This window comes from Halichoerus grypus, chromosome 12 (genome assembly GCF_964656455.1).
Source record: "Halichoerus grypus chromosome 12, mHalGry1.hap1.1, whole genome shotgun sequence".
Taxonomy (NCBI): Eukaryota; Metazoa; Chordata; class Mammalia; order Carnivora; family Phocidae; genus Halichoerus; species Halichoerus grypus.
The window spans coordinates 83,852,202-83,875,302 of NC_135723.1; the positions used below are offsets into that span (position 1 = coordinate 83,852,202).

The 23,101-nt window shown below is 45.0% G+C and overlaps 1 protein-coding gene across 3 annotated transcripts in view; it reads left to right on the plus strand.

Annotated features, from left to right (window-relative positions):
- The window catches only part of TSPAN33 (tetraspanin 33), a 30,777-nt gene that overhangs the window by 4,835 nt on the left and 2,841 nt on the right, over positions 1-23,101 (plus strand). The window contains exons 2-8 of one of the 3 annotated variants that reach the window (XM_036089335.2): positions 8,434-8,491; positions 9,158-9,282; positions 9,637-9,711; positions 10,752-10,847; positions 12,166-12,294; positions 12,697-12,858; positions 13,051-14,165. In XM_036089335.2, coding sequence (XP_035945228.1) covers positions 8,434-8,491; positions 9,158-9,282; positions 9,637-9,711; positions 10,752-10,847; positions 12,166-12,294; positions 12,697-12,858; positions 13,051-13,152 — 747 coding nt within the window. In that variant the 3' untranslated portion in view covers positions 13,153-14,165. Of the gene's footprint in view, positions 1-8,433; positions 8,492-9,154; positions 9,283-9,636; positions 9,712-10,751; positions 10,848-12,165; positions 12,295-12,696; positions 12,859-13,050; positions 14,166-23,101 lie in introns of those variants that run through there. The other 2 variants (XM_036089334.2, XM_036089336.2) reach the window with 2 other exon arrangements.

The following is a 23,101-nucleotide window of genomic DNA, read 5'->3' on the forward strand; positions in this document are numbered from 1 at the left end:
ACCATGGTGCTGGGATGGCCACATGAGGACCAGGGCATGCAGAGCCTGGGCAGTGAGAGAAGGGGCCCTGCTTTAGGTTGAGCAGGCTTATCCAGAAATAAGCATAGAGAGGACTGAGAAACCAGAGGTACAGACCCCTTCCTCCCCACGTCCCTCTGGGTAGGGGCAAGGTCTTGACTCCCACACAGGGAATGACTCTATTCGCAGCTGTCTGTCCGCCACCACCACCTTCAAAAGAAGAGGGGAAGAGAGTCCAAAGAAGAGGAGAGGACTTTGAGATAGATGCACCCACTTCGTGTAGACTGGACTTTAGAATGTGGAGACAGACAAGGCCAGGGCTTTCTCTCAGGGGCTGGTGGGCCCTGCATCATGATGCCATGTCTTCCCCTTTCAGGGTGCTGTTCCAGGGGCTTCCCTCTGGGCCCTGCTGGCACCGTCACGTCCTTGAGCTCTCCTATCCCCCCCCCCTTAGCCCCACCCAGTTTGGAGATTATCAGCTACTCCCCCAAGAGGACTACAGGCAGCTTCTTCCCACCTCACGTGATATCCCAGGTGAAAGCATGGGCCAGGTCACAAAGCTCCAGAGACATAAAGACTTAGGTTCCTCTGTCCCATTTAGCTGCTCACTCTCTGAGGGAGCTGGGGAAAGTTACTTGAATTCTCCCAACATCAGTTCTGTAAAATGGAGATACTAACACCCTGTTGGGACTGTGGTCAGAATTCAATGAAAGAATAGGTATAAGGAGTCTAGCCCAGTGCCTGACCCTTAGCACTCAACAAAGGGTAGCTATTACTGTTGCTAGAAAGAGCTCCTAGAGGTCACCTGTTAGGGATGGGCTTGGAGAGCTCGGATGAGTGCTCCTTCTGACAAGTGGCAAGTAGCTGAGGATTGAGTCTAGGTGAGGGCTAGCTAACCTTGAGTCTGACTTCCTTCAGCTTCAAACCCCCTTTGCTCATATTTCTACTGTTAGCCAGAGAGAGGTGATATTTAATGATGTCTTTATAGATTTTATAGCTCACAGAGACATTTTGTATCTATCATGGGAACAGAGACCCCACTGTTGTCTCCGAGAGCCTTCCCTGGGTCCACTTGTCAGGGCTTGTCACACCACCTTGGTCTTAAGGTACAATCCAAGTGGACTCCAAGAGCCAATTTGCCTGTAATTATTGGCATTTGGGCACTAGAGCCAGGAGAACTTTTGTTCAGAGTTTCATCTTGGGCCCTATAACCTTTCCTCCCTTAGTGCATTATAATGGCCCCGAAGCCGTGAGTGTTCCAGGGGCTAGAATAGGGTTTTTCTCATAACACCAAATCATGGCTGTCTTTCTGCAATTTGCAAGACAAGAAGTCAAATAATGGAGAGAATTTTCTCCATTTTCTATTTTCTCCCGTGAACATTAGTATCTGTGGCTGCTTATCTGCCAGCAAGTGCTCGCAGAAGGCAAAGGGAAGGGGACAAGGAGCAACCAGGTGTTATGGAAAACCAGGCAACTATTTAGAGGAGTGTCTGTATTATTGTTTCATGAGATGTAGAGACGTATGCTTAACAGCCTTGTCATTGCTTAGTAAATTGTTCCTTATTTCCACGATAGAAATTAATATGTTGTGCTTCCTCACATGACACATTGAGAAGGACACAACATTATCTGCGTAATATTTCTGTCAAAAATGTGTCACCTGCATCTAATTGTCAGGAAACAATCAGATAAATTCAAACTGATGGATATTCTGCAAAGCAACTGGCCTGGACTTATAAAAAATGAGTGTTGGGGTGCCTGGCTGGCTCAGTTGGTAGAGCATGCAACTCTTGATCTTGGGGTCATGAGCTACAGCCCTACATTGGACATAGAGCTTACTAAAAAAAGGGGGGGTGCCTGGGTGGCTCAGTTGTTAAGCGTCTGCCTTCAGCTCAGGTCATGATCCCAGGGTCCTGAGATCGAGCCCCGCATCGGGCTCCCTGCTCCGCAGGAGGCCTGCTTCTCCCTCTCCTACTCCCCCTGCTTGTGTTCCCTCCTTCACTGTCTCCCTCTCTTTCTGTCAAATAAATAAATAAAATCTTTAAAAATAAATAAATAAAAATGCCAGTGTCAAAAAAATGTCAGAACAAGTATTGACAAGGTTGTGGAGAAACTGGAACCCTGGTACATTGCTGGTGGGAATGGAAAATGGTGCAGCCACTATGGAAAAAGAGTCCAGTAACTCCTCAAAAAATTAAACATAGAATTACCATATGACCTGGCATTTCCACTCCTGGGTATATACCCAAGAGAATTGAAAATAGGTATTAAAAAAAAAACTTGTACACCAGCATTCACAGCAGCACTATTTACCAAAATGTGAGAGCCAAAATGTGAGAACAATTCAAATGTTCATCCGTGGGTGAATGACTAAACAAATTGTGTTATATCCATACAACAGAATATTATTAGGCCATAAAAAGTAATGAAGTACTGATACACACCACAGCATGGATGAACCTTGAAAACATTATGCTCAGTGAAAGAAACCAGACCCAAAGAGCCATATTTATAGGCAATGTGCAGAATAGGCAAAGCCATAGAGATAGAAAGCCGACCTGTGGTTGCCAGGGTTTGGAGGTGTGGAGGGAATGGGGGGGAGCGACTGCTTAATGGGTTAAAGATTTCTATTTGGGGTGATGAAGAAGCCCTGGAACATGATAGCAGTGATGCTTGCACAGCAATGTGAATGGACTTAAGGCTGCTGACCTGTAAAATGGTTACTTTTTTGATATATGTATTTTACCACAATTTTTTATTTATTTTTATTTTTTAAAAGATTTAATTTATTTATTTATTTGACAGAGAGGGAAAGAGGGAGATAGTGAGAAAGAGAACACAAGCAGGGGGAGCGGCAGGCAGAGAGAGAGGGAGAAGCAGGCTCCCCGCGGAGCAGGGAGCCCGATGCGGGACTCCATCCCAGGACCCTGGGATCACGACCTGAGCCAAAGGCAGATGCTCAACTGACTGAGCTGCCCAGGCGCCCCTTACCACAATTTTTTAAAAGTCAGTGTCTTGAAAGACCAAAACCAAAGAAAAGAAAAAAGCTGCAAAACTCTTCCAGGCCAAAGGAGACTTGATCACTAAAGATCATTAAATGCATGATCCTTGATGGGATCCTGGATCGGAAAAAAAGAAAAAAAAAACCAAAACCGGTTATAGGGATGCCTGGGTGGCTCAGCAGGGAGCCTGCTTATCCCTCTGCCTGTGGCAACCCCTGCCTGGGCTCTCTCCCTCTCTCGATCCCCCCCTCTGATAAATAAATAAATTAAAAAAAAAATCTTAAGGGGCGCCTGGGTGGCTCAGTCGTTAAGCGTCTGCCTTCGGCTCAGGTCATGATCCCAGGGTCCTGGGATCGAGCCCCGCCTCTGGCTCCGTGCTCAGCAGGAAGCCCGCTTCTCCCTCTCCCACTCCCCCTGCTTGTGTTCCCTCTCTCGCTGTCTCTCTCTGTCAAATAAATAAATAAAATCTTTTTTAAAAAATCTTTAAAAAACAGGTAAAAAAACATTCTTGGGAGAATTGGGGAAAAGTAAATATGGACTGCAAATTAGATAGCAGTGATAGCATATTAAAGTTTAAGAAAAGAATTTAGTATGTCAAAATTGTATAGGTTATACTAACAGAGCATTGTAGCTTCGTGGTGCTCTTGACACCTGAACTGTTTTAAGATCCATTGCCCCGGGGATGCCTGGGTGGCTCAGTCGGTTAAGCGGCTGCCTTCGGCCCGGGTCATGATCCCAGGGTCCTGGGATCAAGTCCCACATCAGGCTCCTTGCTCGGCAGGGAGCCTGCTTCTCCCTCTCTCTCCTTCTGCTTGTGCTCTCTCTGTCAAATAAAATCTTAAAAAAAAAAAAAAGATCCATTGTCCCATACTTTGGTGTAAGGACAACCCTCTCGCCCCCCCCCCAATTAAAGTTTGTGAAATTGCATGCAAGTGAATCCCCAGTTTAGGAAAATCTGATATTAAAAACTGTGGATTTACTAACCAACTAACACCGAACAAATTGGGAATGGCTGTTTTTAAATAGATTTCATTTTTTAGAACAGTTTTAGTTTTACAGAAAGATTGAGAAGATAGTACAGAGAATCCCCATATACCCCACATCCAGTTTCTCTCAACATCTGACATGAGTATGGTACATTCGTGACCTGAGTATACATTCGTGACAATTAATGTTATTATCATTATCACTGAGGTCCATACTTTATTCAGATCTCCTCAGTTTTCACGTAACACCCTTTTTGTGTTCCAGGATGCCATCCAGGATACCAAATCTCATTTAGTTGTCCTGTCTCCTTAGGTTTTTGTTGGCTGTGACAGAATTAGAATTTCCTCGATTTTGGGGGCATCCGAGTGGCTCAATAGGTTAAGCGTCCGACTCTTGATTTGGGAGATTTGTCTTTTCTCCCTCGTTTATTTATTTAAGTCCTCTTTAAAAAAATTTAAGTCCTTTTTATCCATATGGACTCATGGATATTTATTTTATGTTTGGGGTAATAATTTCATACTTCCTTATTTTGATGTCACTTTAGCATACCCACAGTAGTGGGGGGGGGGTGTTTGTTTTTGAGCATTTCCTTACTTTCTGGCACCACGAGATACCCCAGGTTTATCTTGTATATCTCCTGCTCCAGTCGTAGATTGAACCATTTTCCCAAGGAGCCCAGGGGATGGCTATTTTCATTATAAGGTGATTACTCACCTTCTATAAGGATAAAGGTATTGGTGCATGCAAGTTATTTTATATAATTTGACAACTCTTCAGGAACATGCCTTTTGCTAGACTCAGCTATTTTAAAAACTGTGTCTAGCTTTTAAAAATTTCCAGTGAGGCTTCATTCTCGCCAGAATATGAAAAGCCATTCTAAGAAGTGTCTTTATCTCCATCCTCATCACGAAAGGAGGTCATTGGCGATATTGCGGGGTGTTATAAGGATTTTGTGGCAAAGCCTGATATGGTGGAAAGAGTTCCAGACTGAGATTGGAAACTGGGTTTAGTCCAGATGTTTCCTCTGTACCCATGTGCACTTGGTCAAGTATCGCTGTGCTCTCTGGGCCTCATCTATAAAAAGAGGTGAGTGGCTGAGCTCATTTCGAAGGTTCTATTCAGCTCTAAAACGCTGTGCTATTAACGGCAGCGGCATTAACCTTGGGACGACAGTAGCTTTGAAGAATTCAGGGTGGGAGATGTGGGCAGGAATAGGGGTGTGAAAGGGCAAGCTGTGACTCCAGGATAAAGAGGCAGATCAGTGATAGAAATGTCGAATTTTAGAGTTAGCTAGTGAGCTCCAGGTAAGCAGTGTCATTAGTGATCGTATTAAATGTTAACGATAATATTAAAGTCTTCATCTCAATTTTAATGTAACCTGCACCTGCTGCTCTAGATCCCTGGCTGAATGTGCTTTAGGCTTGTGGTTCTCAAAATTGGAATCACCTGGAACACATTCAGAAGTACTGTTGCCTGGGTTCCAGTGTCAGAGATTCTGAAATACGTGGTGTGGGGTGCAGCCAAGACATCAACAGTTTTAAGTTCTTCTCTCCCTGCCCTCCCGCCCGTCCTAATGACACCAAGTTTGGAAAGGATAGGCTCTGGTTTTTCTTGTCCCTCTCCCATATAACATACAGGTCTCCTTAAGGGCAGGGACCATATCTCACTCATCTCTGCGGTCCTCTGAGTACCTTGTGCATAGCAGCTGATGAACGGAATTTGGACAGTGTGTTAGTTTCCTACTGTGGCTTTAACAACTTACCACAAACTTCGTAGCTTACTACAACACTAATTTTCTTATGTTCCAGGGGTCAGAATTCCAAAATGGGTCTCACTGGGTAAGATCAAGGTATCGGCAGGGATGGTCCCTTCTGGAGGCTCCAGAGGAGAATCTATTTCCTGCCTTTCTCAGCTTTTAGAGGCTGCCCATCTTCCTTGGCTCCTGGCACCACACCTCTCCAACCTGTTCTTCCGCTGTCATACTGATCTCCTTCTCTGACTCGGACCTTCTGGCCTCCTATTTCTAAGGCCCACCGGGATAATCTCCCCATCTCAAGATCCGTAATCACATTTGCAAAACCCCTGTGGCCATGGGAGGTGACATATTCACAGGTTCCAGGAGTTAGGACAGGACATCTTTGGGGGACACTATTCTACCTACCGCAAATAAAGACAGAGCAACTGTTGTAATTACAGGTCCACATGTGGAATTAAGTTACCGCGAGACGTGGCACCTCTTTACTTTTTCTTTCTTGTTTTAGCTGTGTTAGGATTTAATCAGAGACCATCTCTGTGGAAAGTTATACATCCTAGTGAAAATTTAACATGTTGCAAAACAGTGAGGAGCCTGGGAACAACAGAAATAAAGAGCAGATACATACCCTTCAGTGATTCAGTAAAAGGATATTCAGAACTGTTAATTGGCTGTGGGGAGTTTTAAAGGGCAGGCCAAGATGCTCAGTCACTCTGGCAAAGAGCTGTGCCTACAGGCCTCGGGGGTGGCTGGGATCTCTTTCGTGTGGTTTCCTCGCCTCCCCACCCACTCCCCCTTGCTCCCTCAGCCTGCTTGTGCTGGGGGACAATAAGCCAGCTTGCACCTCCAGCCCCACTCCCAGCTCTGCAAGCAGCTCCCTCTCTCCTGGACAAAGAGCATAAGGGCCAGCAGATAACACATCTGGCCCTGAGTCCGAGGCAGTGCCAAATGATTGAGGGGCAAGGCTGGGTATATAGCCAGAGAAGAGTCCTGAAAGATACGGTTTTAGATAAGGCTTTCCATTTACTGCTAAATGCACCAGAAGGCAGAGGCCACTAAGGAAAAATGTCTTTCTGCTGAGGGACTACTCTGACCCTATTCCCTCTCTAGGGGCCCTATTCCCTTCTCCCACCAAAGCCCCAAGACGGCTCTTTCCAGCTGGTCTCTGTCTTGTAGGACAGTGGAGTCTAGCCAGCCATCTCCTTCCCCACTGAGTTGGTCAAGTCCCTGCTGCTGAGAACTCCCTCCAGCCAGAGCTTGGCCCCAGCTATTGCCATGGTGACAGCCAGCTGCAGCTTAGCACCAGCCTGGGGACTGGGCACAAAGAAAGAGTGTCCAAGAGTTGTGAACGCTGGGCTGCCCTGCACTCCTGGAGGCCTGGCGTGGGGGTGGAGGTGGGGCAGAAAAGGCCCCTTTGGGGATTGCTGGTAGTCTCTGACAGGTTTAGTCTCTCAAAGAGGAGCCCGGAAGTTTGAAGCGTCTAAACTCTTTTGCTCCACACTGGAATCCAGGTTTATAAAGATAAAGGCTCCTTTGCCAAGGCAGTCTGGTATTTTACTTACACACATGCATTCATGCATGCATTCTTTCACATTGGGATGCACTTGCATTCTTGCATTTGACACCATTTTGACCCCCAAGAGAGTTAGAAACCTGGGAGTGTGCCTCTACTCAGGCCTGCTTCAGGTTTAACACCTGCCCTTTGGGGGCGCCTGGGTGGCTCAGTCAGTTGGTGTCTGCCTTTGGCTCAGGTCATGATCCCAGGGTTCCAGGATCGAGCCCCCCATCAGGCTCCCTTCTCAGCAGGGTGTCTGCTTCTCCCTCTCTCTCTGCCCCACCCCCGCCCCATCATGCTCTCTCTTGCACGCACGCATGCACTCTCTCTCTCTCTCTCTCTCAAGTAAATAAAATATTTTTTAAAAACCCTTCCCTTGGGGTGCCTGGGTGGCTCAGTCGTTAAGCATCTGCCTTCGGCTCAAGTCATGATCCCAGGGTCCTGGGATCGAGCCCCACATCGGGCTCCCTGCTCGGCAGGAAGCCTGCTTCTCCCTCTCCCACTCCCCCTGCTTGTGTTCCCTCTCTCGTTGTCTCTCTCTCTCTGTCAAATAAATAAATAAAATCTTAAAAAAAAAAAAAACCCTTCCCTTTGATGTAGTTGAATTCAAATTCAAAACTTGTGACCCTGGACAAGTTAACTATTAGTAATGATAGATAATATTTATTGTCAGGCATTGTGTTAAATGCTTTCCATGCATTATCTAATTTCACGGTAGTTTTATTAGATGTAGTTGTTTTAAATTCCCATCTTCAGGTACAAAAACTGAGGCTCAGTGATTTGTTTATCAGAGGCCCAGGTTTGACTGACTCCAAAGTCCACATTCTTAACCACTGTTAGTAACCTTGAATTGCCTTAATTTGCTCATCTGTAAAACAGGGAAAATAGCTGCCCCGCAAGGTAACTCTGTTGTGGGGATCAAATGAGATCACCTTGGTAAAAGCTTTTCTTGGAGGCAAAGCAGACAGATGCTATCAATTGTATCTGTTGGGGGGACAGAGATGCTCATCTCTGGCTCCTAGGAAAGTCATCTTCCTCCTGTTCTTCCTGAAGGTAACTTACAGCGGGCTCTCTGGTTTCCAAAATCTCAGGGTCTGCCTCATTCCCTGTGTCCACAGGTGATTTCCATGGTGATGGTGGCTGTGGGAGTCTACGCTCGGCTCATGAAGCATGCAGGTGAGCTATAGGCCCCCCTCCGTCTCCCCATGACTCTTCCTCCTCTGTTTCCTTCAGCCCTGGCCCTCTAATACGCTTTCCCACGTAAGTAATGGGGCTAAAGAGGACAGCAACCTTCTAGCCCAATCTTAACACCCTACTCCAAGGCAGCAGGTAGGCCATGCCAGTTCACCAGGATTTCCCTAAGCTCCCACGAATCTCCCAGGATCTGCCTGCATTTTAGGCTTAGGAAGTGTCTAGGAAAGGAGGTAGGCCTCGGGGAGCAGAGAGTAATCCGAGGCCTCAGCTCCTCCCTCACTCTGTCCTGAAGTAACTCAACCTCCATTCCTGTTCTACTGCACAAAGTCTCCAGGAAACGGAATCTGCAAAACTGGGAGCTAATGCCATTCTAATTCTTTTCTGGAGCGAAAGTGGTTCCTCCTCTCTTAAGCTTGGGAATAAAGGCTCTCACTTTGTTAGCTCCTCAAATTAAATGTCACAAACCCTTCTGGGCCCTTTTTATTCTCCCACGGGAGGGGAGCACTGCCTCCCCATAACCGTCGTCCAACCATACTAGAGACTCCCCCTGCAGAGGAGAACAGTTTTGGGGGGCACCCCCCACCTCGTCCCTGGGTATCACTCTCAGTCAGCAAGGCTCAGACTGAGAGACAGCCCCTCCCCCAGAAGCAGCCTTGGCCTGCCTGGCAGTGGACCCTGCCATCCTGCTGATTGTGGTGGGCGTTCTTATGTTCCTGCTCACCTTCTGCGGCTGTATTGGATCGCTTCGTGAGAACATCTGCCTCCTACAGACGGTGAGTGGTCGGTGAGTGGTCAGGGGCCCCACCAGAAAGACTCCGGCCTCCTCCATATGCCTCTCAGGCTCCTGATGCCATTCCTACAACCTTTCAGTTTCCTCTGCACCTCTCCCCCTTCCCCCCGCCAAGCTTGTGCTGTCTGCTCCCCACTATAGAGCTCAGCCCAGATGACCCAGCACAGGGTGGCCACCCTCAAGACAGCATGGTGGAGGCAGAGGCCTTTATCATGCATGGGGCACCTGGGAGAAGTGCCCCATAGCTCCCCAGTACCCAGTACTCCCCATGGCCCTGGGAGGGGCTAGAGCCCAGCATGGTAATCAACTGTCTCCTTTTCCTGCCTGCTCCCCACAGTTCTCACTCTGCCTCACCATCGTGTTCCTGTTACAGCTGGCTGCAGGGGTCCTGGGCTTCGTCTTCTCAGACAAGGTAACGTTGGGAGCCAAGGGGCCTCCTCAGGTATGAACCAGAGGGAAGAAGAGAAGGTTCCTGCCTATGTTTAGCCTGATTAATTAACCACAGTGCTCCTTCCCCTGAGAAGCATCAGCCTTTGAAAGATTCTCCTTAGGGATGAACGAATGGCCTTTAAAGTCACCATATTTAAAGAGGATTTCCATATTGTAAGGTGTTTTCCTCTGACAGTCTGAGAAGCCAACAGGAAAATAAATTCTATGAACACAAAGTTAAAATAATCTGCAAACTTTAATGGCAAATTATTGGTTAAAACACAATTATCAAGTAGACCATAGACAACATGAATCTTTTATTTCTTCTAAACATTGCTTATTGGGATAAACAGAAGGAAAGAAGGGGGAAAGTAAACGAGATTTTGAGCAGTGCTCACCATAGCTGGAAGTGATCTGCTATTTAGTGACAGTCCTTTTAGTTAAGAACCAGAATTCCTTTCTCAAAGAGCAAATGATTGCCAGGGGGTAGTATTGGACTATAGACAAGAAACTTTGAGGGAAGTAGCAGAGCAAGAAGGAAGAAAGCATGGTGGAAACTATGAAATGGGGAGCCACTGAGTTCATTCAGAATGTCCTAGTCCTTCTGGCTTAGTAAAATCCTAAAATGATCTGTTTGGAGTCTAAAGAGATGTAGTTCTCTTCTGTCCACTAGAGGTCAGTGTCTTGGCTTTGTAAGCCCTTTTCTACTAAAATATTAGATTCTCTGCTTTGCATCAACAAGTATTTTGTGGTAATAGTGTTCAGAGGTAAATAAATCTTGGATTATCTCGAAAATGTGGCTCTGAGAAGAGGCAACAGCAGGTCCTGTGTTTCTCTTGCCTACTGGTACCTGAGGGCCCAGGGATGGATGGGCTTCGGAACTGGCCATCAACCTAGGACCTGGTTCTGATTTCAAGGCTGACTTACATGAAGAAGGATGACCACTGTCTACTGTTATTCCTGAATGGAGGAGCAGTTAGGGATTAGTCCTGTGTTCTGATTCCCTACTCATGTCTCTGGCAGGCACGAGGGAAAGTGAGTGAGATCATCAATAATGCCATTGTGCACTACCGCGATGACTTGGATCTACAGAACCTCATTGATTTTGGCCAGAAGAAGGTATGGGCTAGGAGTGGGGGGAGGTCAGCTGTGGTCTCAGAGGCTGTAGGCAAAAGTTAATGCCATCCCAAGAGACACCTCACCCTCCAGGCCTATGGACTTCTTCATTACCTTCCAGGTAATGGATTCTGGAAGGAGGTTTGGCAAAAAACCATACATAGCAGAGTGCTTTAAAAGTACTTCTAAGAGAACAGAACAGTAGTGTATATAGTAATCTACCATTTGTGTAAAAAAAGAGGGAGGAAAGAATATGTATTCATATTTGTGAAAGGAATCTACAAGGATATGTAGAAACTATTCTAAGTGGTTACTTATAGGGGGATAAGGAAGTGGCAGATTTTTAAATATTACCTATACAAAAGTTAAGTTTTTTAAATTGTGGTAAAATGTACATAACATAAAATTTACCATTTTAACCTTTTTAAGTATACAGATCTGTGGCACCAAGTATACTCACACTGTTTACATCCATCACCACATTCATCTCCAGAACTTTTTTATCTTCCCCAAATGAAGCTCTACCCATTAAACACTAACTCCCCATTTCCCCCTACCCCAACTCCTGACAACTACCATCTATTTTCTATGAATTTGACCACTAGAGGGACCTCATGTAAGTAGAATTGTACAATATTTGTCCTTTTGTGACTGGCTTATCTCACTTAGCATGTCTTCAAATTTCATCCATGTTGTAGGATATGTCAAAGTTTCCTTTTTTTAAGGCTGAATAATATTCCATTGTATGTATCCACCACATTTTGTTAATTCACTCATCTTTTGATGCACACCTGGGTCACTTCCATCGTTTAGCTATTGTGAATAATGCTGCTATGAATCAAAAGTTGAATTTTAAATAAAAGTGCTTTTGAGACCAGTACTGAGTTCCCCTTCCCTTGGTGCAACTTACTTGGATCCTACTTGCTTTCATGGAGTAATTATGGGCCCATAATATTGAAGATTCTCTTCTGTTTTCTCTGTATTAAAACAAACATTTTCAACACTGATCCTTTAATTATTTCAGCCAATGTTTTTGAACACCTCCTTTTGCAGCCTCTATACTATGCAGAAACTGCTCTCAAGGAGCTCATAGTTGAATGTGAAAAACAAAATATATATACAACTATGGTCGTTATAACAAGGTATATAAAGGTAAAGGCCACTGAGAAACGTGAGCTCAAGGTTTAAGGTTGTGTTTAAAAACAGCCTGAATTTACAAATGGAAGCTGGCCACGGACTTTTGGCTGCTCTGAGAATTCCCCTGGTCACTTCAGTGTGAGGAGTGGGTGATTCTTAACCTCTGTGGTGGGCTTTGTTGCAGTTCAGCTGCTGTGGAGGGATTTCCTATAGGGACTGGTCCCAGAACATGTACTTCAACTGTTCAGAAGACAACCCCAGCCGTGAGCGCTGCTCTGTGCCTTACTCCTGTTGCTTGCCTACCCCAAACCAGGTGAGCCTACATCCCACCTCATTTCTTCCTGGGCAGCAATTTCAGTTACTTCCCGACTAGGGTAGCCACTGTAGGGAATCCCCATTCCCTAGCTTAACCAATCAATTTTGTAGGACAGTTGTCAGATGTTTCTCTTTGCCCCAATCTAATGGCTCTGTTAACTTTTCACTCCTGCGGTCCACGTGGGGATTCAGAAGGTGCAGGTCTCTAAAGCAAGGGAAACTGAACTCAGATCTCCCAGAGGGAAGGAAGCTTGCATTTAGAAACTTCCAAGTTAGGATCCTCCACATATATTCCCTAACAATTTAGGAATTTAGGAAGGATGGGAAGACCATAAGCTAGGACCTGAAATAAAAAGTTTGGGAATGGGAATTCCATTTGGCTTTTCAACTCTTTCCCCAGGCAGTGATCAACACCATGTGTGGCCAAGGTATGCAGGCCCTTGAATACCTGGAGGCTAGTAAAGTCATCTATACCAATGGCTGTATTGACAAATTGGTCAACTGGATACACAGCAACCTCTTCCTTCTTGGTGGTGTAGCACTGGGCCTGGCCATCCCCCAGGTAACTTACCCTGTAAGACTTGTGGGTCTTAAAATTCTGCAAAGGCTCCTTTGTTTAGGGGAGGGCACCTGCGGACCAGCTAGGGTGTCAGGCACTGGGATGGGATGGTGCTAACCATACTGGGAAGATTGAGTCAGGGAAAACAAAGACATCACTCATTGCTGAGGGTCCGATCCATCTCGCCTCTCCCAGCTGGTAGGAATCCTGCTGTCCCAGATCCTTGTGAATCAGATCAAAGATCAGATCAAACTACAGTTCTACAACCAGCAGCACCGAGCTGACCCATGGTACTGAGAATTCACCCCGCACCTCCTCACTATGGCGACAGGCAAGCCTCACCGACCAATAGCAGTGGGTATAGCTCTCAGCACCAAACGGAGATTTGGATTCCAGTTCCCCAGCGACAGCCCAGTGGGGAGAAGCCAACTCCAGCTGGGCAGAAAGCAGGGGGCACAGGTGGCTCAAGTCTAGGAAGGATGCACCTCCTCCTCTCCTCCATCCTAGCCCTCGGCATTATTAGAGTTATTTTGCATTATTTTTAACCTTACACATTTGGGTTTATGGTTTGTTGTTGTTGTTTTTTTAATTTTGTCTGGGCAGAGATGTTTGGGAAACATCAGTTGCACAGAGTCTTGGGGGTACTAGGTGGTGCTTTTCACTGAGGCACTAAACCAATGGTTCTACCAGGGCTGATATTACTTAGCCTGCTGGACATACTGATTCCATCTGTTGCCAGCAAGACCTGGCTGGAGAGTGGACACTAACAGCCCTACCTGGAGTCCAGTTGGTAGGATACCAGCTCCAGAAGGGAAGGGAGTGGAACAGGCAGTGAGCTTGGGGTCGACTGGGGACAGCTGTATGTGTTGGGTAGGAGTGGACGGCGATACGTTTACTAAATGCTGCCCGGCCATCCCTCCAGGTAGTCAAAGTGAGCTACATCCTGCCCCTCCCTCATTTCCATGGAAACATGGCAGCAAGGGCAAGGGGTACAACAGCAGCCAAATTCATCCCTCTCCCCCACTCCACCCTTTTTTAAAAGGTCTGGAACCATGGTCTTTATACTCTGCAGCCAGCAGAGGTGGGACTGAGCCATTTGTGCCCTTGAATTCCTCCCCTCTGGCCCTCCCTCTCCAGCAAGTGGGGATTCTTTAACCTTGGCAGTGTGCAGAGGAGGCAAGGTTAACACCCCCGCCCCCGCCCCCATTACCCTGCACCAGAGCTCAGTGTTTCTACAGTGTAAGAAGCGGGGATTTTGCAGGGGCAGGGGAGCCAGAAGTGGCAATAAAAGTTTGTTGACCTGCGCTAAATTGGACTCCATGAATTTTCCATTCTGGCAACTAGAACGGGAGGGGTAGAAGGGCGCAGCGGGTGGGCCCTCTCTCCAGGTGGGGACTGGAGACTCCCCTAACACCACAATACCTCCCGGGCCCCATCCCTCGCCCTATCTCCCTCAACCAGATGCAATCCTCCCCTCCCACAACCCCGCCCCCCCGGTCTAAATTAGGTCGAAAGATTCCCACTTCCGACCTGGGAACGGCGTAATGTTATCCTAAAACCTGATGTTAATTTTTTCCCCAAACTAAACTGAATTAAAATTGGCCACCCAAAACTTTCAGGACGGGGGTAGGTAAGAACACAGCTGGAAATCAGAGTCTAGCACTCTCCGCTGGGGCGGGGAGGGGAACGAGGAGGAAGAAGGCCAGCTCTTCACCCCCAGTCTGGGCCCTCTGGCCCCCTCCTCCATCTTCATCTGAAGAAGCTTGTACCGCTGCCCGCCGTACTTAAAGGAGTACTCAGAAAAAAATGCCAGCGGGGCGCGGGGTTCCTCACGCCCAGAGAAGCGTGCGAGGGCGGCTAGCCGGGAGGCCGGGCGGGCGCGTCGGGGGCGGGGCCGGGGCGGGGCCGCGCGGCGCTGTGGGTGGTCCCCGCCCCCGCGGCGGCCGGAGCCGGCGCCTCCGCCCCCCGCCCCGGAGGAGCTGGGAGCCGGGTTGCCAGGGAGTGGGTACGTGGCTGCGGGACGCAGTTATGCTCTTAGTGTTCCCCGAAGTCTCCTCGCTGCCCTCTGCTGTCGGGGGTCTCAGACTGGGAGCTTTGGCCTGGCCGGAGAAAGACTCGAAAAAAATCCCTACCGCGCTGGAGAGAGCGAGTCGCGAGTTCTCTCCCCGCCCCCAGTTTCTTCTAAACGAGCCTTCTGCTCCTGGGAGGGCGCCTTTCCAGCAGCCGCCTGGGGCCCCAGCCAATGTTTAGCTCCAGCTAGTAACACAACGGAAAGAAAAAAATTAAATCATCACAAATAAAAAAATTAAAAGTAAGGGCCTTTTATTCTGAGAGAAGAGTAAGAAAAGCGCGCTTTCTCTGTGTCGAAGACACATTTTATAAAGCATTTTATACTTTTCCTTCTCATGCTGCCGCGGACCATCATTTGGGTTAGGACTTGGGCTGACGCACTTTCCCGGTTCCCTGGCTTTGAGGAGCTCACCTGGCAAGGGGCTCGTTTGGGGCCTCTTGGAATAAGAGAACAGGAATGGTGGTCCGCAGAACCAGGGTTCAAATCCAGACTGCTTAACTCCAAACTACACTTTTACTTACGTCTTAGGGTATCTAGCCTTCTGGGCTTAGACAAAAGGGTCAGGAATTTCTGCCCAAGTCCCGGGCCTTAAAGGGCCGCTGGCAAAAGTGCAGAAGCTTATATTGCAGTTCATCGTTCCTAGCTAGATTCATTCTTCAGTGTCTCTGGTTCTCAGTTTCTCAAGCTTTCTTTCTCTTCGGCCTGATGCTGGGAGAGAAAATGCCCCAATTTTTAAAATGGTTTCTTACTGGTATTTCATGTTTCATTGTGATTTGCTCCCTGGATTTCAGTTTCTAATAACCCTAGTCTCAAACATGTGGTGGGGTTAACGCCGGTATCTTAGAATAGCTATCAAATCTAGGCCTCAGAGCTGGGTGAATGGAAGAAAATTCTTGGGGCTGCGGAAATCAGGCCAGATCGACAGAAGTGTGGAGAAAGGCCTGAAGGAAGGTGAAAATCTGGCCGGGGTGAGGTGGCAGGAAAGGTACTGCTAATTCTCTGGGCCTCAAACCCTACTACGTAAACAGGGACTTTGAGTCCAAGAGTGCAGATTTTGCAGAATGTTCAATGAAATTCTGATCCCCTCTGAATTTGTTTTCTATTGCTGCTGTACCAAATTACCTCAAATTTAAAACATACGAATTTGTTATCTTATAGTTTTGAAAGTCAGAAATCTCAAATGGGTCTCACTGGTCTAAAATCAAGGTGTCATCAGAGCTGAGTTCCTTCTGAGGGCTCTAGAGGATCCATTTAACAACTTCTAGAGGCTGTTTGTTTGCCTGGCCCCTGTTTTCATCTTTAAAATACATCAACCTCTGCTTCTATGGTCACATCTTCTTTTTCTCAGACTCTGACTCTCCTATGTCCCTCTGATTATATTGAGCCTACCCAGGTTATCCAGAATAATCTTCCAATTTTAAGAGTCTTAATTTAACCACATCTATAAGGTTCCTTTTACCGTGTAAGGTAATAAACACACAGGTTCCAGGAATGAGGACATGGACATTTTGGGGTGGTCGTTATTCAGCCTACGATACCCCCTTCCCACTCTCATGCATCTCTTAAGGTGAGGGAATCCTAGGAAGAGCTTGAGGTGGGCGTTGTCTGGCCTTGGTTCTAAAAATTACCTAACATTTATTGAGTGTTTACTGTGTGCCAGGCACACATTTATTGCAAGTTTAATATGAGGGTTCTTTAATATGCTATTTTCTGCCATGTTCTCATCCCAAAAGAGAAGATACGTAAACAGGGTCAGGGTCCAGTTTCAAAAAGGGGACACACAAACCTTCTACCAGAAGAGTTCCCCTGGGCCATTACTCTAAAGAGGTCAGGAACATGTTGTAAACCATACTCTCTCCCCACAAAAAATAAGTTAAGAGTAATTAGATATTCCAAATTGCCATAGATAAAACACTTAGAGAAGGAGATAAAGTGGCGAGTAACCATGCTCTAGAATTTATATTGGAAGTTAAGCCTCTAGAGTCTTCTCACTACCACGCCAGGAACCTGGTAAATCAGTCAGATGAATGGAATAGCATAGATACTCCAGAAGCATTTTCAACCATCTGTACTCACTGACAAATACAGTGATGAGAGGAAGGGGTGATCACTAATAATGTTAGGACAAGTAGGTTACGGTGTGAGAAAGAAGCAACTGAGATTCATCTATCACATACACTAGATTGCATTCTAGAGGGTAAAATAACTATTTTAAAACAAAAGAAAGAAAAAAATAAAAATTGGAATATCATATTGATCCCAGCTGTAGGGAGCTAGAGTGGACAGCTTTTCAGTGCACCTGCCCAGCCCACAGTGGTTCTTCCTTCTTTGGAAATAGGTCCCCTACCCCTCAAGCCATAGGGGTGAATCTTAAGGAGCCATATTTGTACTGTAAGACATGGTCTCCCAGACAGAGCTAACCGGATCAGTCTTAGGCACTGTATTACTTTCCAAAGATCCATAAACTGGGTGGCTTAAAACAACAGAAACTTATTGTCTCACAGTTCTGGAGGCCAGAACTTAAAATCAAGGTGTTGGTAGGGCCATGCTCCCCCTGGCATCTCTAGGGGAGGATCTTTTCTTGCCTCTTCCAGTTTCTGGTTAAGCTTCCAGAGCCTTAACCTTGGTTGGCATTCCTTGGTTTGTGGCAGCTTAATTGCAACCTCTGCCTCCATCTTCACGTGGCAATCTTCCCTCTGTGACTGTGTTCCAATTTTCTCTTCTTATAAAGACACCAATCGTGCTGGAATAAGGGCCCATCCTATTCCAGTATGACCGCATCTTAACTAATTACATCTGCAATGACCCTATTTCCAAGTGAAGTCACATTCTGAGGTACTGAGGGGGTTAGGTTACTCAGGGGGTTAGGGCTCCCCTTTTAGAGAGGAGGAACGAGAAACACTATTCAACCTGTAACAGGCACCTAGTCCAAACCGTGCCAGACTTCCTTTCCTGCGATTTGGAATTGAGAACGAGATTCTAGTCACAGCCTGAGCTGACTGGTCTGGTGAAGAAAGAGAAGCAAATGGAAACTGAGTCTCAGCCTTCTTACACTTTATGAACTAAGTAGCAGAGAAAGTCTATTTACAGAAAGAGAAGAATGAAACAGATGGGGGGTGGGGAGACAGAGAAAAAAAAGGGGCAGAGGAAGGACGCTCCGGGTGGCAGCTTTCACTACGGTCCTACAACCTTTCTGCAGTTTCACTGCTGCCCCGCCTTGGGTTCCCTGAGACACCGTAGGCTTCCCGAAAAGGTTGGTTTGTTTGCTTAAGGAAACTCAACTTGGTTTCTGTTGCTTACAAGCAAAGCTAATAGAAAAGCTATAATCAGAATAAGATACCCTATTAGTTTTCCTTGCTGCTGTAACAACCTATCACAAACTTAGTGCTTAAAACAACACAAATTTATTATCATACAGTTCTGTAAATCAGAAACCTGGTACAGGTCTCACTGGGCTAAAAATCAGAGTGTTGGCAGGGCTGCATTCCTTTCCGGAGGTGCCAGGGGAGAATCTGTTTCCTTGACTTCTCCAGCTTCTTGAAGCCCCTTCTTCCATCTTAAAAGTCAGCAACACCATTTGTCTGGTTCTCTACAGCCAGAAAAGTTTTCTTCCTTTTAAGGACTCAAGTGATTGGATTGGACCCACCTGCATAACACAAGCTAATCTCCCCACCTCAAGGTCCTTAACTTTAATCACATCCATCTGCAGAGTCCCTTTTGCCATGCAAGGTGTCATATTCACAGGTTCAGGGATTCGAATGTGAACATTTTTTAGGACCCATTATTCTGCCTTCCACAGACGCATAACAAAATATGTCATGACCATCTGTAATAAGATGGCTGAGAGTTTAATGGTCTTTCTTTGTACTGTTTTTCTTGTAAGATTGTTTCATTTTATTTGAACCACTCATTCTGAAGCTTTGGCCTCCTAAAGCTCTTTTTGAGGAACACAGGGTCAACTCTGTCAGATTCAAGGACCTTTATTTAGCTGCCTTCTCATAGCTGAAGGTTTAACTATCCCGGAAAGACACTGAATGAGGACATATTCCCAAAAGACCTGATTGGAGCCAGGAAGGAGTAAACAGAATGGCATCAAATTGCTTATTCCCCACTAGAGAATTGCATGTATTGAAATGTTATTACTGAGGAAAAGACAATTGAAATTTCTCTGAACAGAGAGTCTGGGGTGAATACCTTGATAAAGGTGTTGTTTCTGGCAGAGGGCTGTAAAGGCCAATTTACTTATAGACACAATAAAGGAAATGTACATCCACAGGAAGGCAGGTAGACTCGTGTAGTCAACAAAGACAAATGGGCCAGGTGCCATTGTAGGACTGGGCATACAGTGGAAAACACAAGTTCCTGCCTTCCCAACTCTACTGAAGGATATAGATTTATACAAAATATGTTATATCTTATGTCAGGGAGAGAGACAGGCTATGGAGAAAAATAAAGCAGGATATGAGGGTAGAGAGTGAAGGAAGAGGTGCTGTTTTGGATGAGGCAGTTTTAAAATACCTCAAATTTAAAAAGAACATTATTTTTGGAAACAATTATAGACTCACAGGAGGTTGCAAAGAAACATACAGAGAAGTCCCATGCACTTTTCCCTCATCCCCCCGAATGTTAGCATTTTATGAAATTATAGCACAGTATCAAAACCAAGAAAGCAACATTAGTGCAACCCATAGGGCTTGTTCAGATTTCACCAGTTACACATGCGCTCATTTGAGTATGTGTGCATAATTCTAGGTAATTTTAACATATGTATAGTCTTGCATAATCATCACTACGATCGAGGTACTGACCTACGTATACGAATTATACTCAATAAAGCTATTACAAAGAAATACTTAACTGTGCCATCATCACAAGACACATCAGTTACCTCTTTGGGGCCACATACATCCCTCCCCACCATCACTAATCCCTGGCGATCACTAATCTGTTCTCCATCTCTATCATTATGTTATTTCATGCGACATAAATGGAATCATGCAGTAGGTATCCTTTTGAGATTGGGTTTTTTCACTCAGTGTCACTCCCTTGAGATTCATCCAAGTGACACGTATCAATAGTTCTTTCCTTTTTATTTCTGAGTAGTGTTCCATGGTATGGATGTACCACAGTTTGTTTAATCATTCACCCTTATAAGATGCTTGGTTAGTTTCCAATTTTGAGCTATTATGAATAAAACTGCTACGAACATTTGTGTACAAGTTCCTGCGTAAAAATAAGTCTTTGTTTCTCTTGGCTAAATGCCCAGGAGTGTGATTGCGGGCTTGTATGGTAAGTGTATGTACGGTTTTTCCAGAGACTGACAAACTGTTTTCCAGAGGAGCTGTATCATTTTATATTCCCCAGCAATGTATGAGTGATCCAGTTTCTCCACAGCCTTGCCAACATTTGGTGTTAATCACAGTTTTTCATTTTAGCCATTTTGATAAGTATGTTGTGATATCTCATTGTGGTTTAATTTGCATTCCTCTAATGACTAATGTTGAATATTTTTTCATGTATTTATTTGCCACCAATATATTCTCTTTGGTGAACTGTCTGTGCATGTCTTGCTCATTTTCTAATTGGATTGTTGGTTTTTTTAATGCTGAGTTTTGAGAGTTTTTAAAAATATATTCCAGGGGCTCCTGGGTGGCTCAGTCAGTTAAGCGTCTGCCTTTGGCTCAAGTCATGATCCCGGGGTCCTGGGATCAAGCCCCATGTTGGGCTCTCTACTCAACGGGGAGCCTGCTTCACCCTCACCCTCTGCCGGCTGCTCCCCCTGCTCATGCGCGCACTCTCTCTCTTTGTCAAATAAATAAATAAAATATTTTTAAAAATAAATAATAAATTAATAAAATATATTCCAGACATTAGACCTTTGTCAGATATGTGATTTGCAAGTATTTTCTCCCGGTCTGTAATTTGTCTTCTCATTCTCTTAACAGTGTCATTTTCAGCACAAAGTTTTAAATTCTGATGAAGTCCAATTTATCAGTTTTTTCTCTTAATGGTCATTCTTTTGGTGTTAAGTCTAAGAACTCTTTGCCTACTCACAGGTCCTGAAAATTTTCTCTGTGTTCTTCCCTAGAAGTTTTATAGTTTTACATTTATATTTAAGTCTATGATTCCTTTTGAGTTAATTTTTGTATAAGGTGTGAAGTGTACATTGAGTTTCATATTCTTTCTTATGGATGTCTAATTGCTCTGGTACCATTTATTGTAAAGATTATCCCTCCTCCATTGATTTTTTTTTTTTTTTTGCTTCTTTGACAAATTCAATTGGGCATATTTGTGGGCTTGTTTCTGAGATCTCTATCTGTTCCATTGGTGAGTGTGTCTATCTTTCCACCAATATCACCCTGTCATGATTACTGTAGCCCTATAGTAAGCCTGAATATCAAGAAATGGTTTCTCCCACTTCATTCTTGTTTTCCAAAAGTTGTTTTGGCTAATCTAGAGCCTTTCACTTTCCACATAAATTTTAGAATAAGCTTGTCTATGTCTAATACAGAAACTTGCCGAGATTTTGATTAAAATTATGTTGAACCTAGAGGTTTAGGGCATCAGTTTAGGGGAAAATGACGTCTTTATTATACTGAAGCTTCCCATCCATGAACAGTGTGTCTCTTTAAGGATTTAAGTTGTCTTTTATTTCTTTCATAAGCATTTTATAATTTTCATCATACAGAGCCTATACTTATTTTTGTCAGATTTATACTTAAGTATTTTATTTTCTTTGGAGCGATTTATAAGGCATGTCTTCTTCAGGGGGAATAGTTGAATAGAGACCCGAGTGCAACAAGAACATGGAGTGAGCTCATGCTCATAGTGCAAAGGTCTTGAGACAGGAGCTTGCTTGGTGTACATAAAGAACGACAAGGAGAACAGCATGTTTGAGGTGGACTGAGCTAGAAAAAGAGTAGTAGCAAATAAGATCCAGGTTGTCAGGGGTTGACAGGGCCTTGGTGAAGTCATGATGAGACTATAGAATTTTACTCTAAATGTGATGAGGTGCCATCAGAGAGTTTTGAACACAGAGATGATATAGCCCAATTGATATTTTAGAAGGACTGTCCTGGCACTGGAAAATAGGCTGTAGGAAGGTAAGGGGAAACAGGAAGCTGTATTAGGAAGCTCTTGGAGTGGCCCAGGTGACAGAGGCTGGTAGCGCAGACCAGGTTGGCAGCTGTGGAGGTGATGAGGAATAGTTGGAGTCCAGACATATTTCGAAGGTGTAGGTGAGAGGACTGGGTATGAGAAGTTAGAGAAAGGGAAGAGTTGAGGATGACTCTAAGGTTCTTGGCCAGTGCAGCTGGCTAAACAGTGGTGCCATCTACTGAGAAGAGGAAAACTTCATTCTTTTTTTTTTTTTTAAGATTTTATTTATTTATTTGTCAGAGACAGAGAAAGAGAACAAGCAGGGGGAGCGGCAGGCAGAGGGAGAAGCAGGCCCCCTGCTGAGCAAGGAGCCCGAGGCAGGACTTGATTCCAGGACCCTGGGAGCATGACCTGAGCTGAAGGCAGACGCTTAACCAACTGAGCCACCCAGGTGTCCCTGGAAAACTTCATTCTTTAGCATAAAAACAAAAATTGTGTACTGTCCAGAAAAGACCTAAAACCTGCTATCCCAGTGCGCAGTCCCAGACCAGCCACATATCTGCAATGTTGGCTACTAGTTGGACTTCCAGAAACTACTGAAATGGCACCATAGGAAGGATGTTGGAGAGGAAAGAAGGGAAATGAAACCAATAGTTATTAAGCACATAAGGACCAAGATTTGTCATGCTGCTTCACATTAATATTCATTAGTTTCCCTATAGCTAAATAGTAATATGCTTTTTTTGTCTTTTCTTTTTTAATTGCTGTAATATATATATATATATATATATATATATATATATATATAAACATAATAGTTATCATTTTACCCATTGTAAGTTCATACTTCAGTGGCATTAAATATATTTACAATGTTGTATTACCATCACCACTATCTAGATCCAAAATGTTTTCATCATCCCTACCAAAAATTCTGTAGTAAACCTAGTAAACCATATTCTACTTTCTGTCTCTATGAATTTGCCTATCCTAAGTGGCTCATATAAGTGGAGTCATTCACTCTTTGTCCTTTTGTGTCTGGCTTATTTCACTTAGCATATAGTTTTCAAGGTTCAT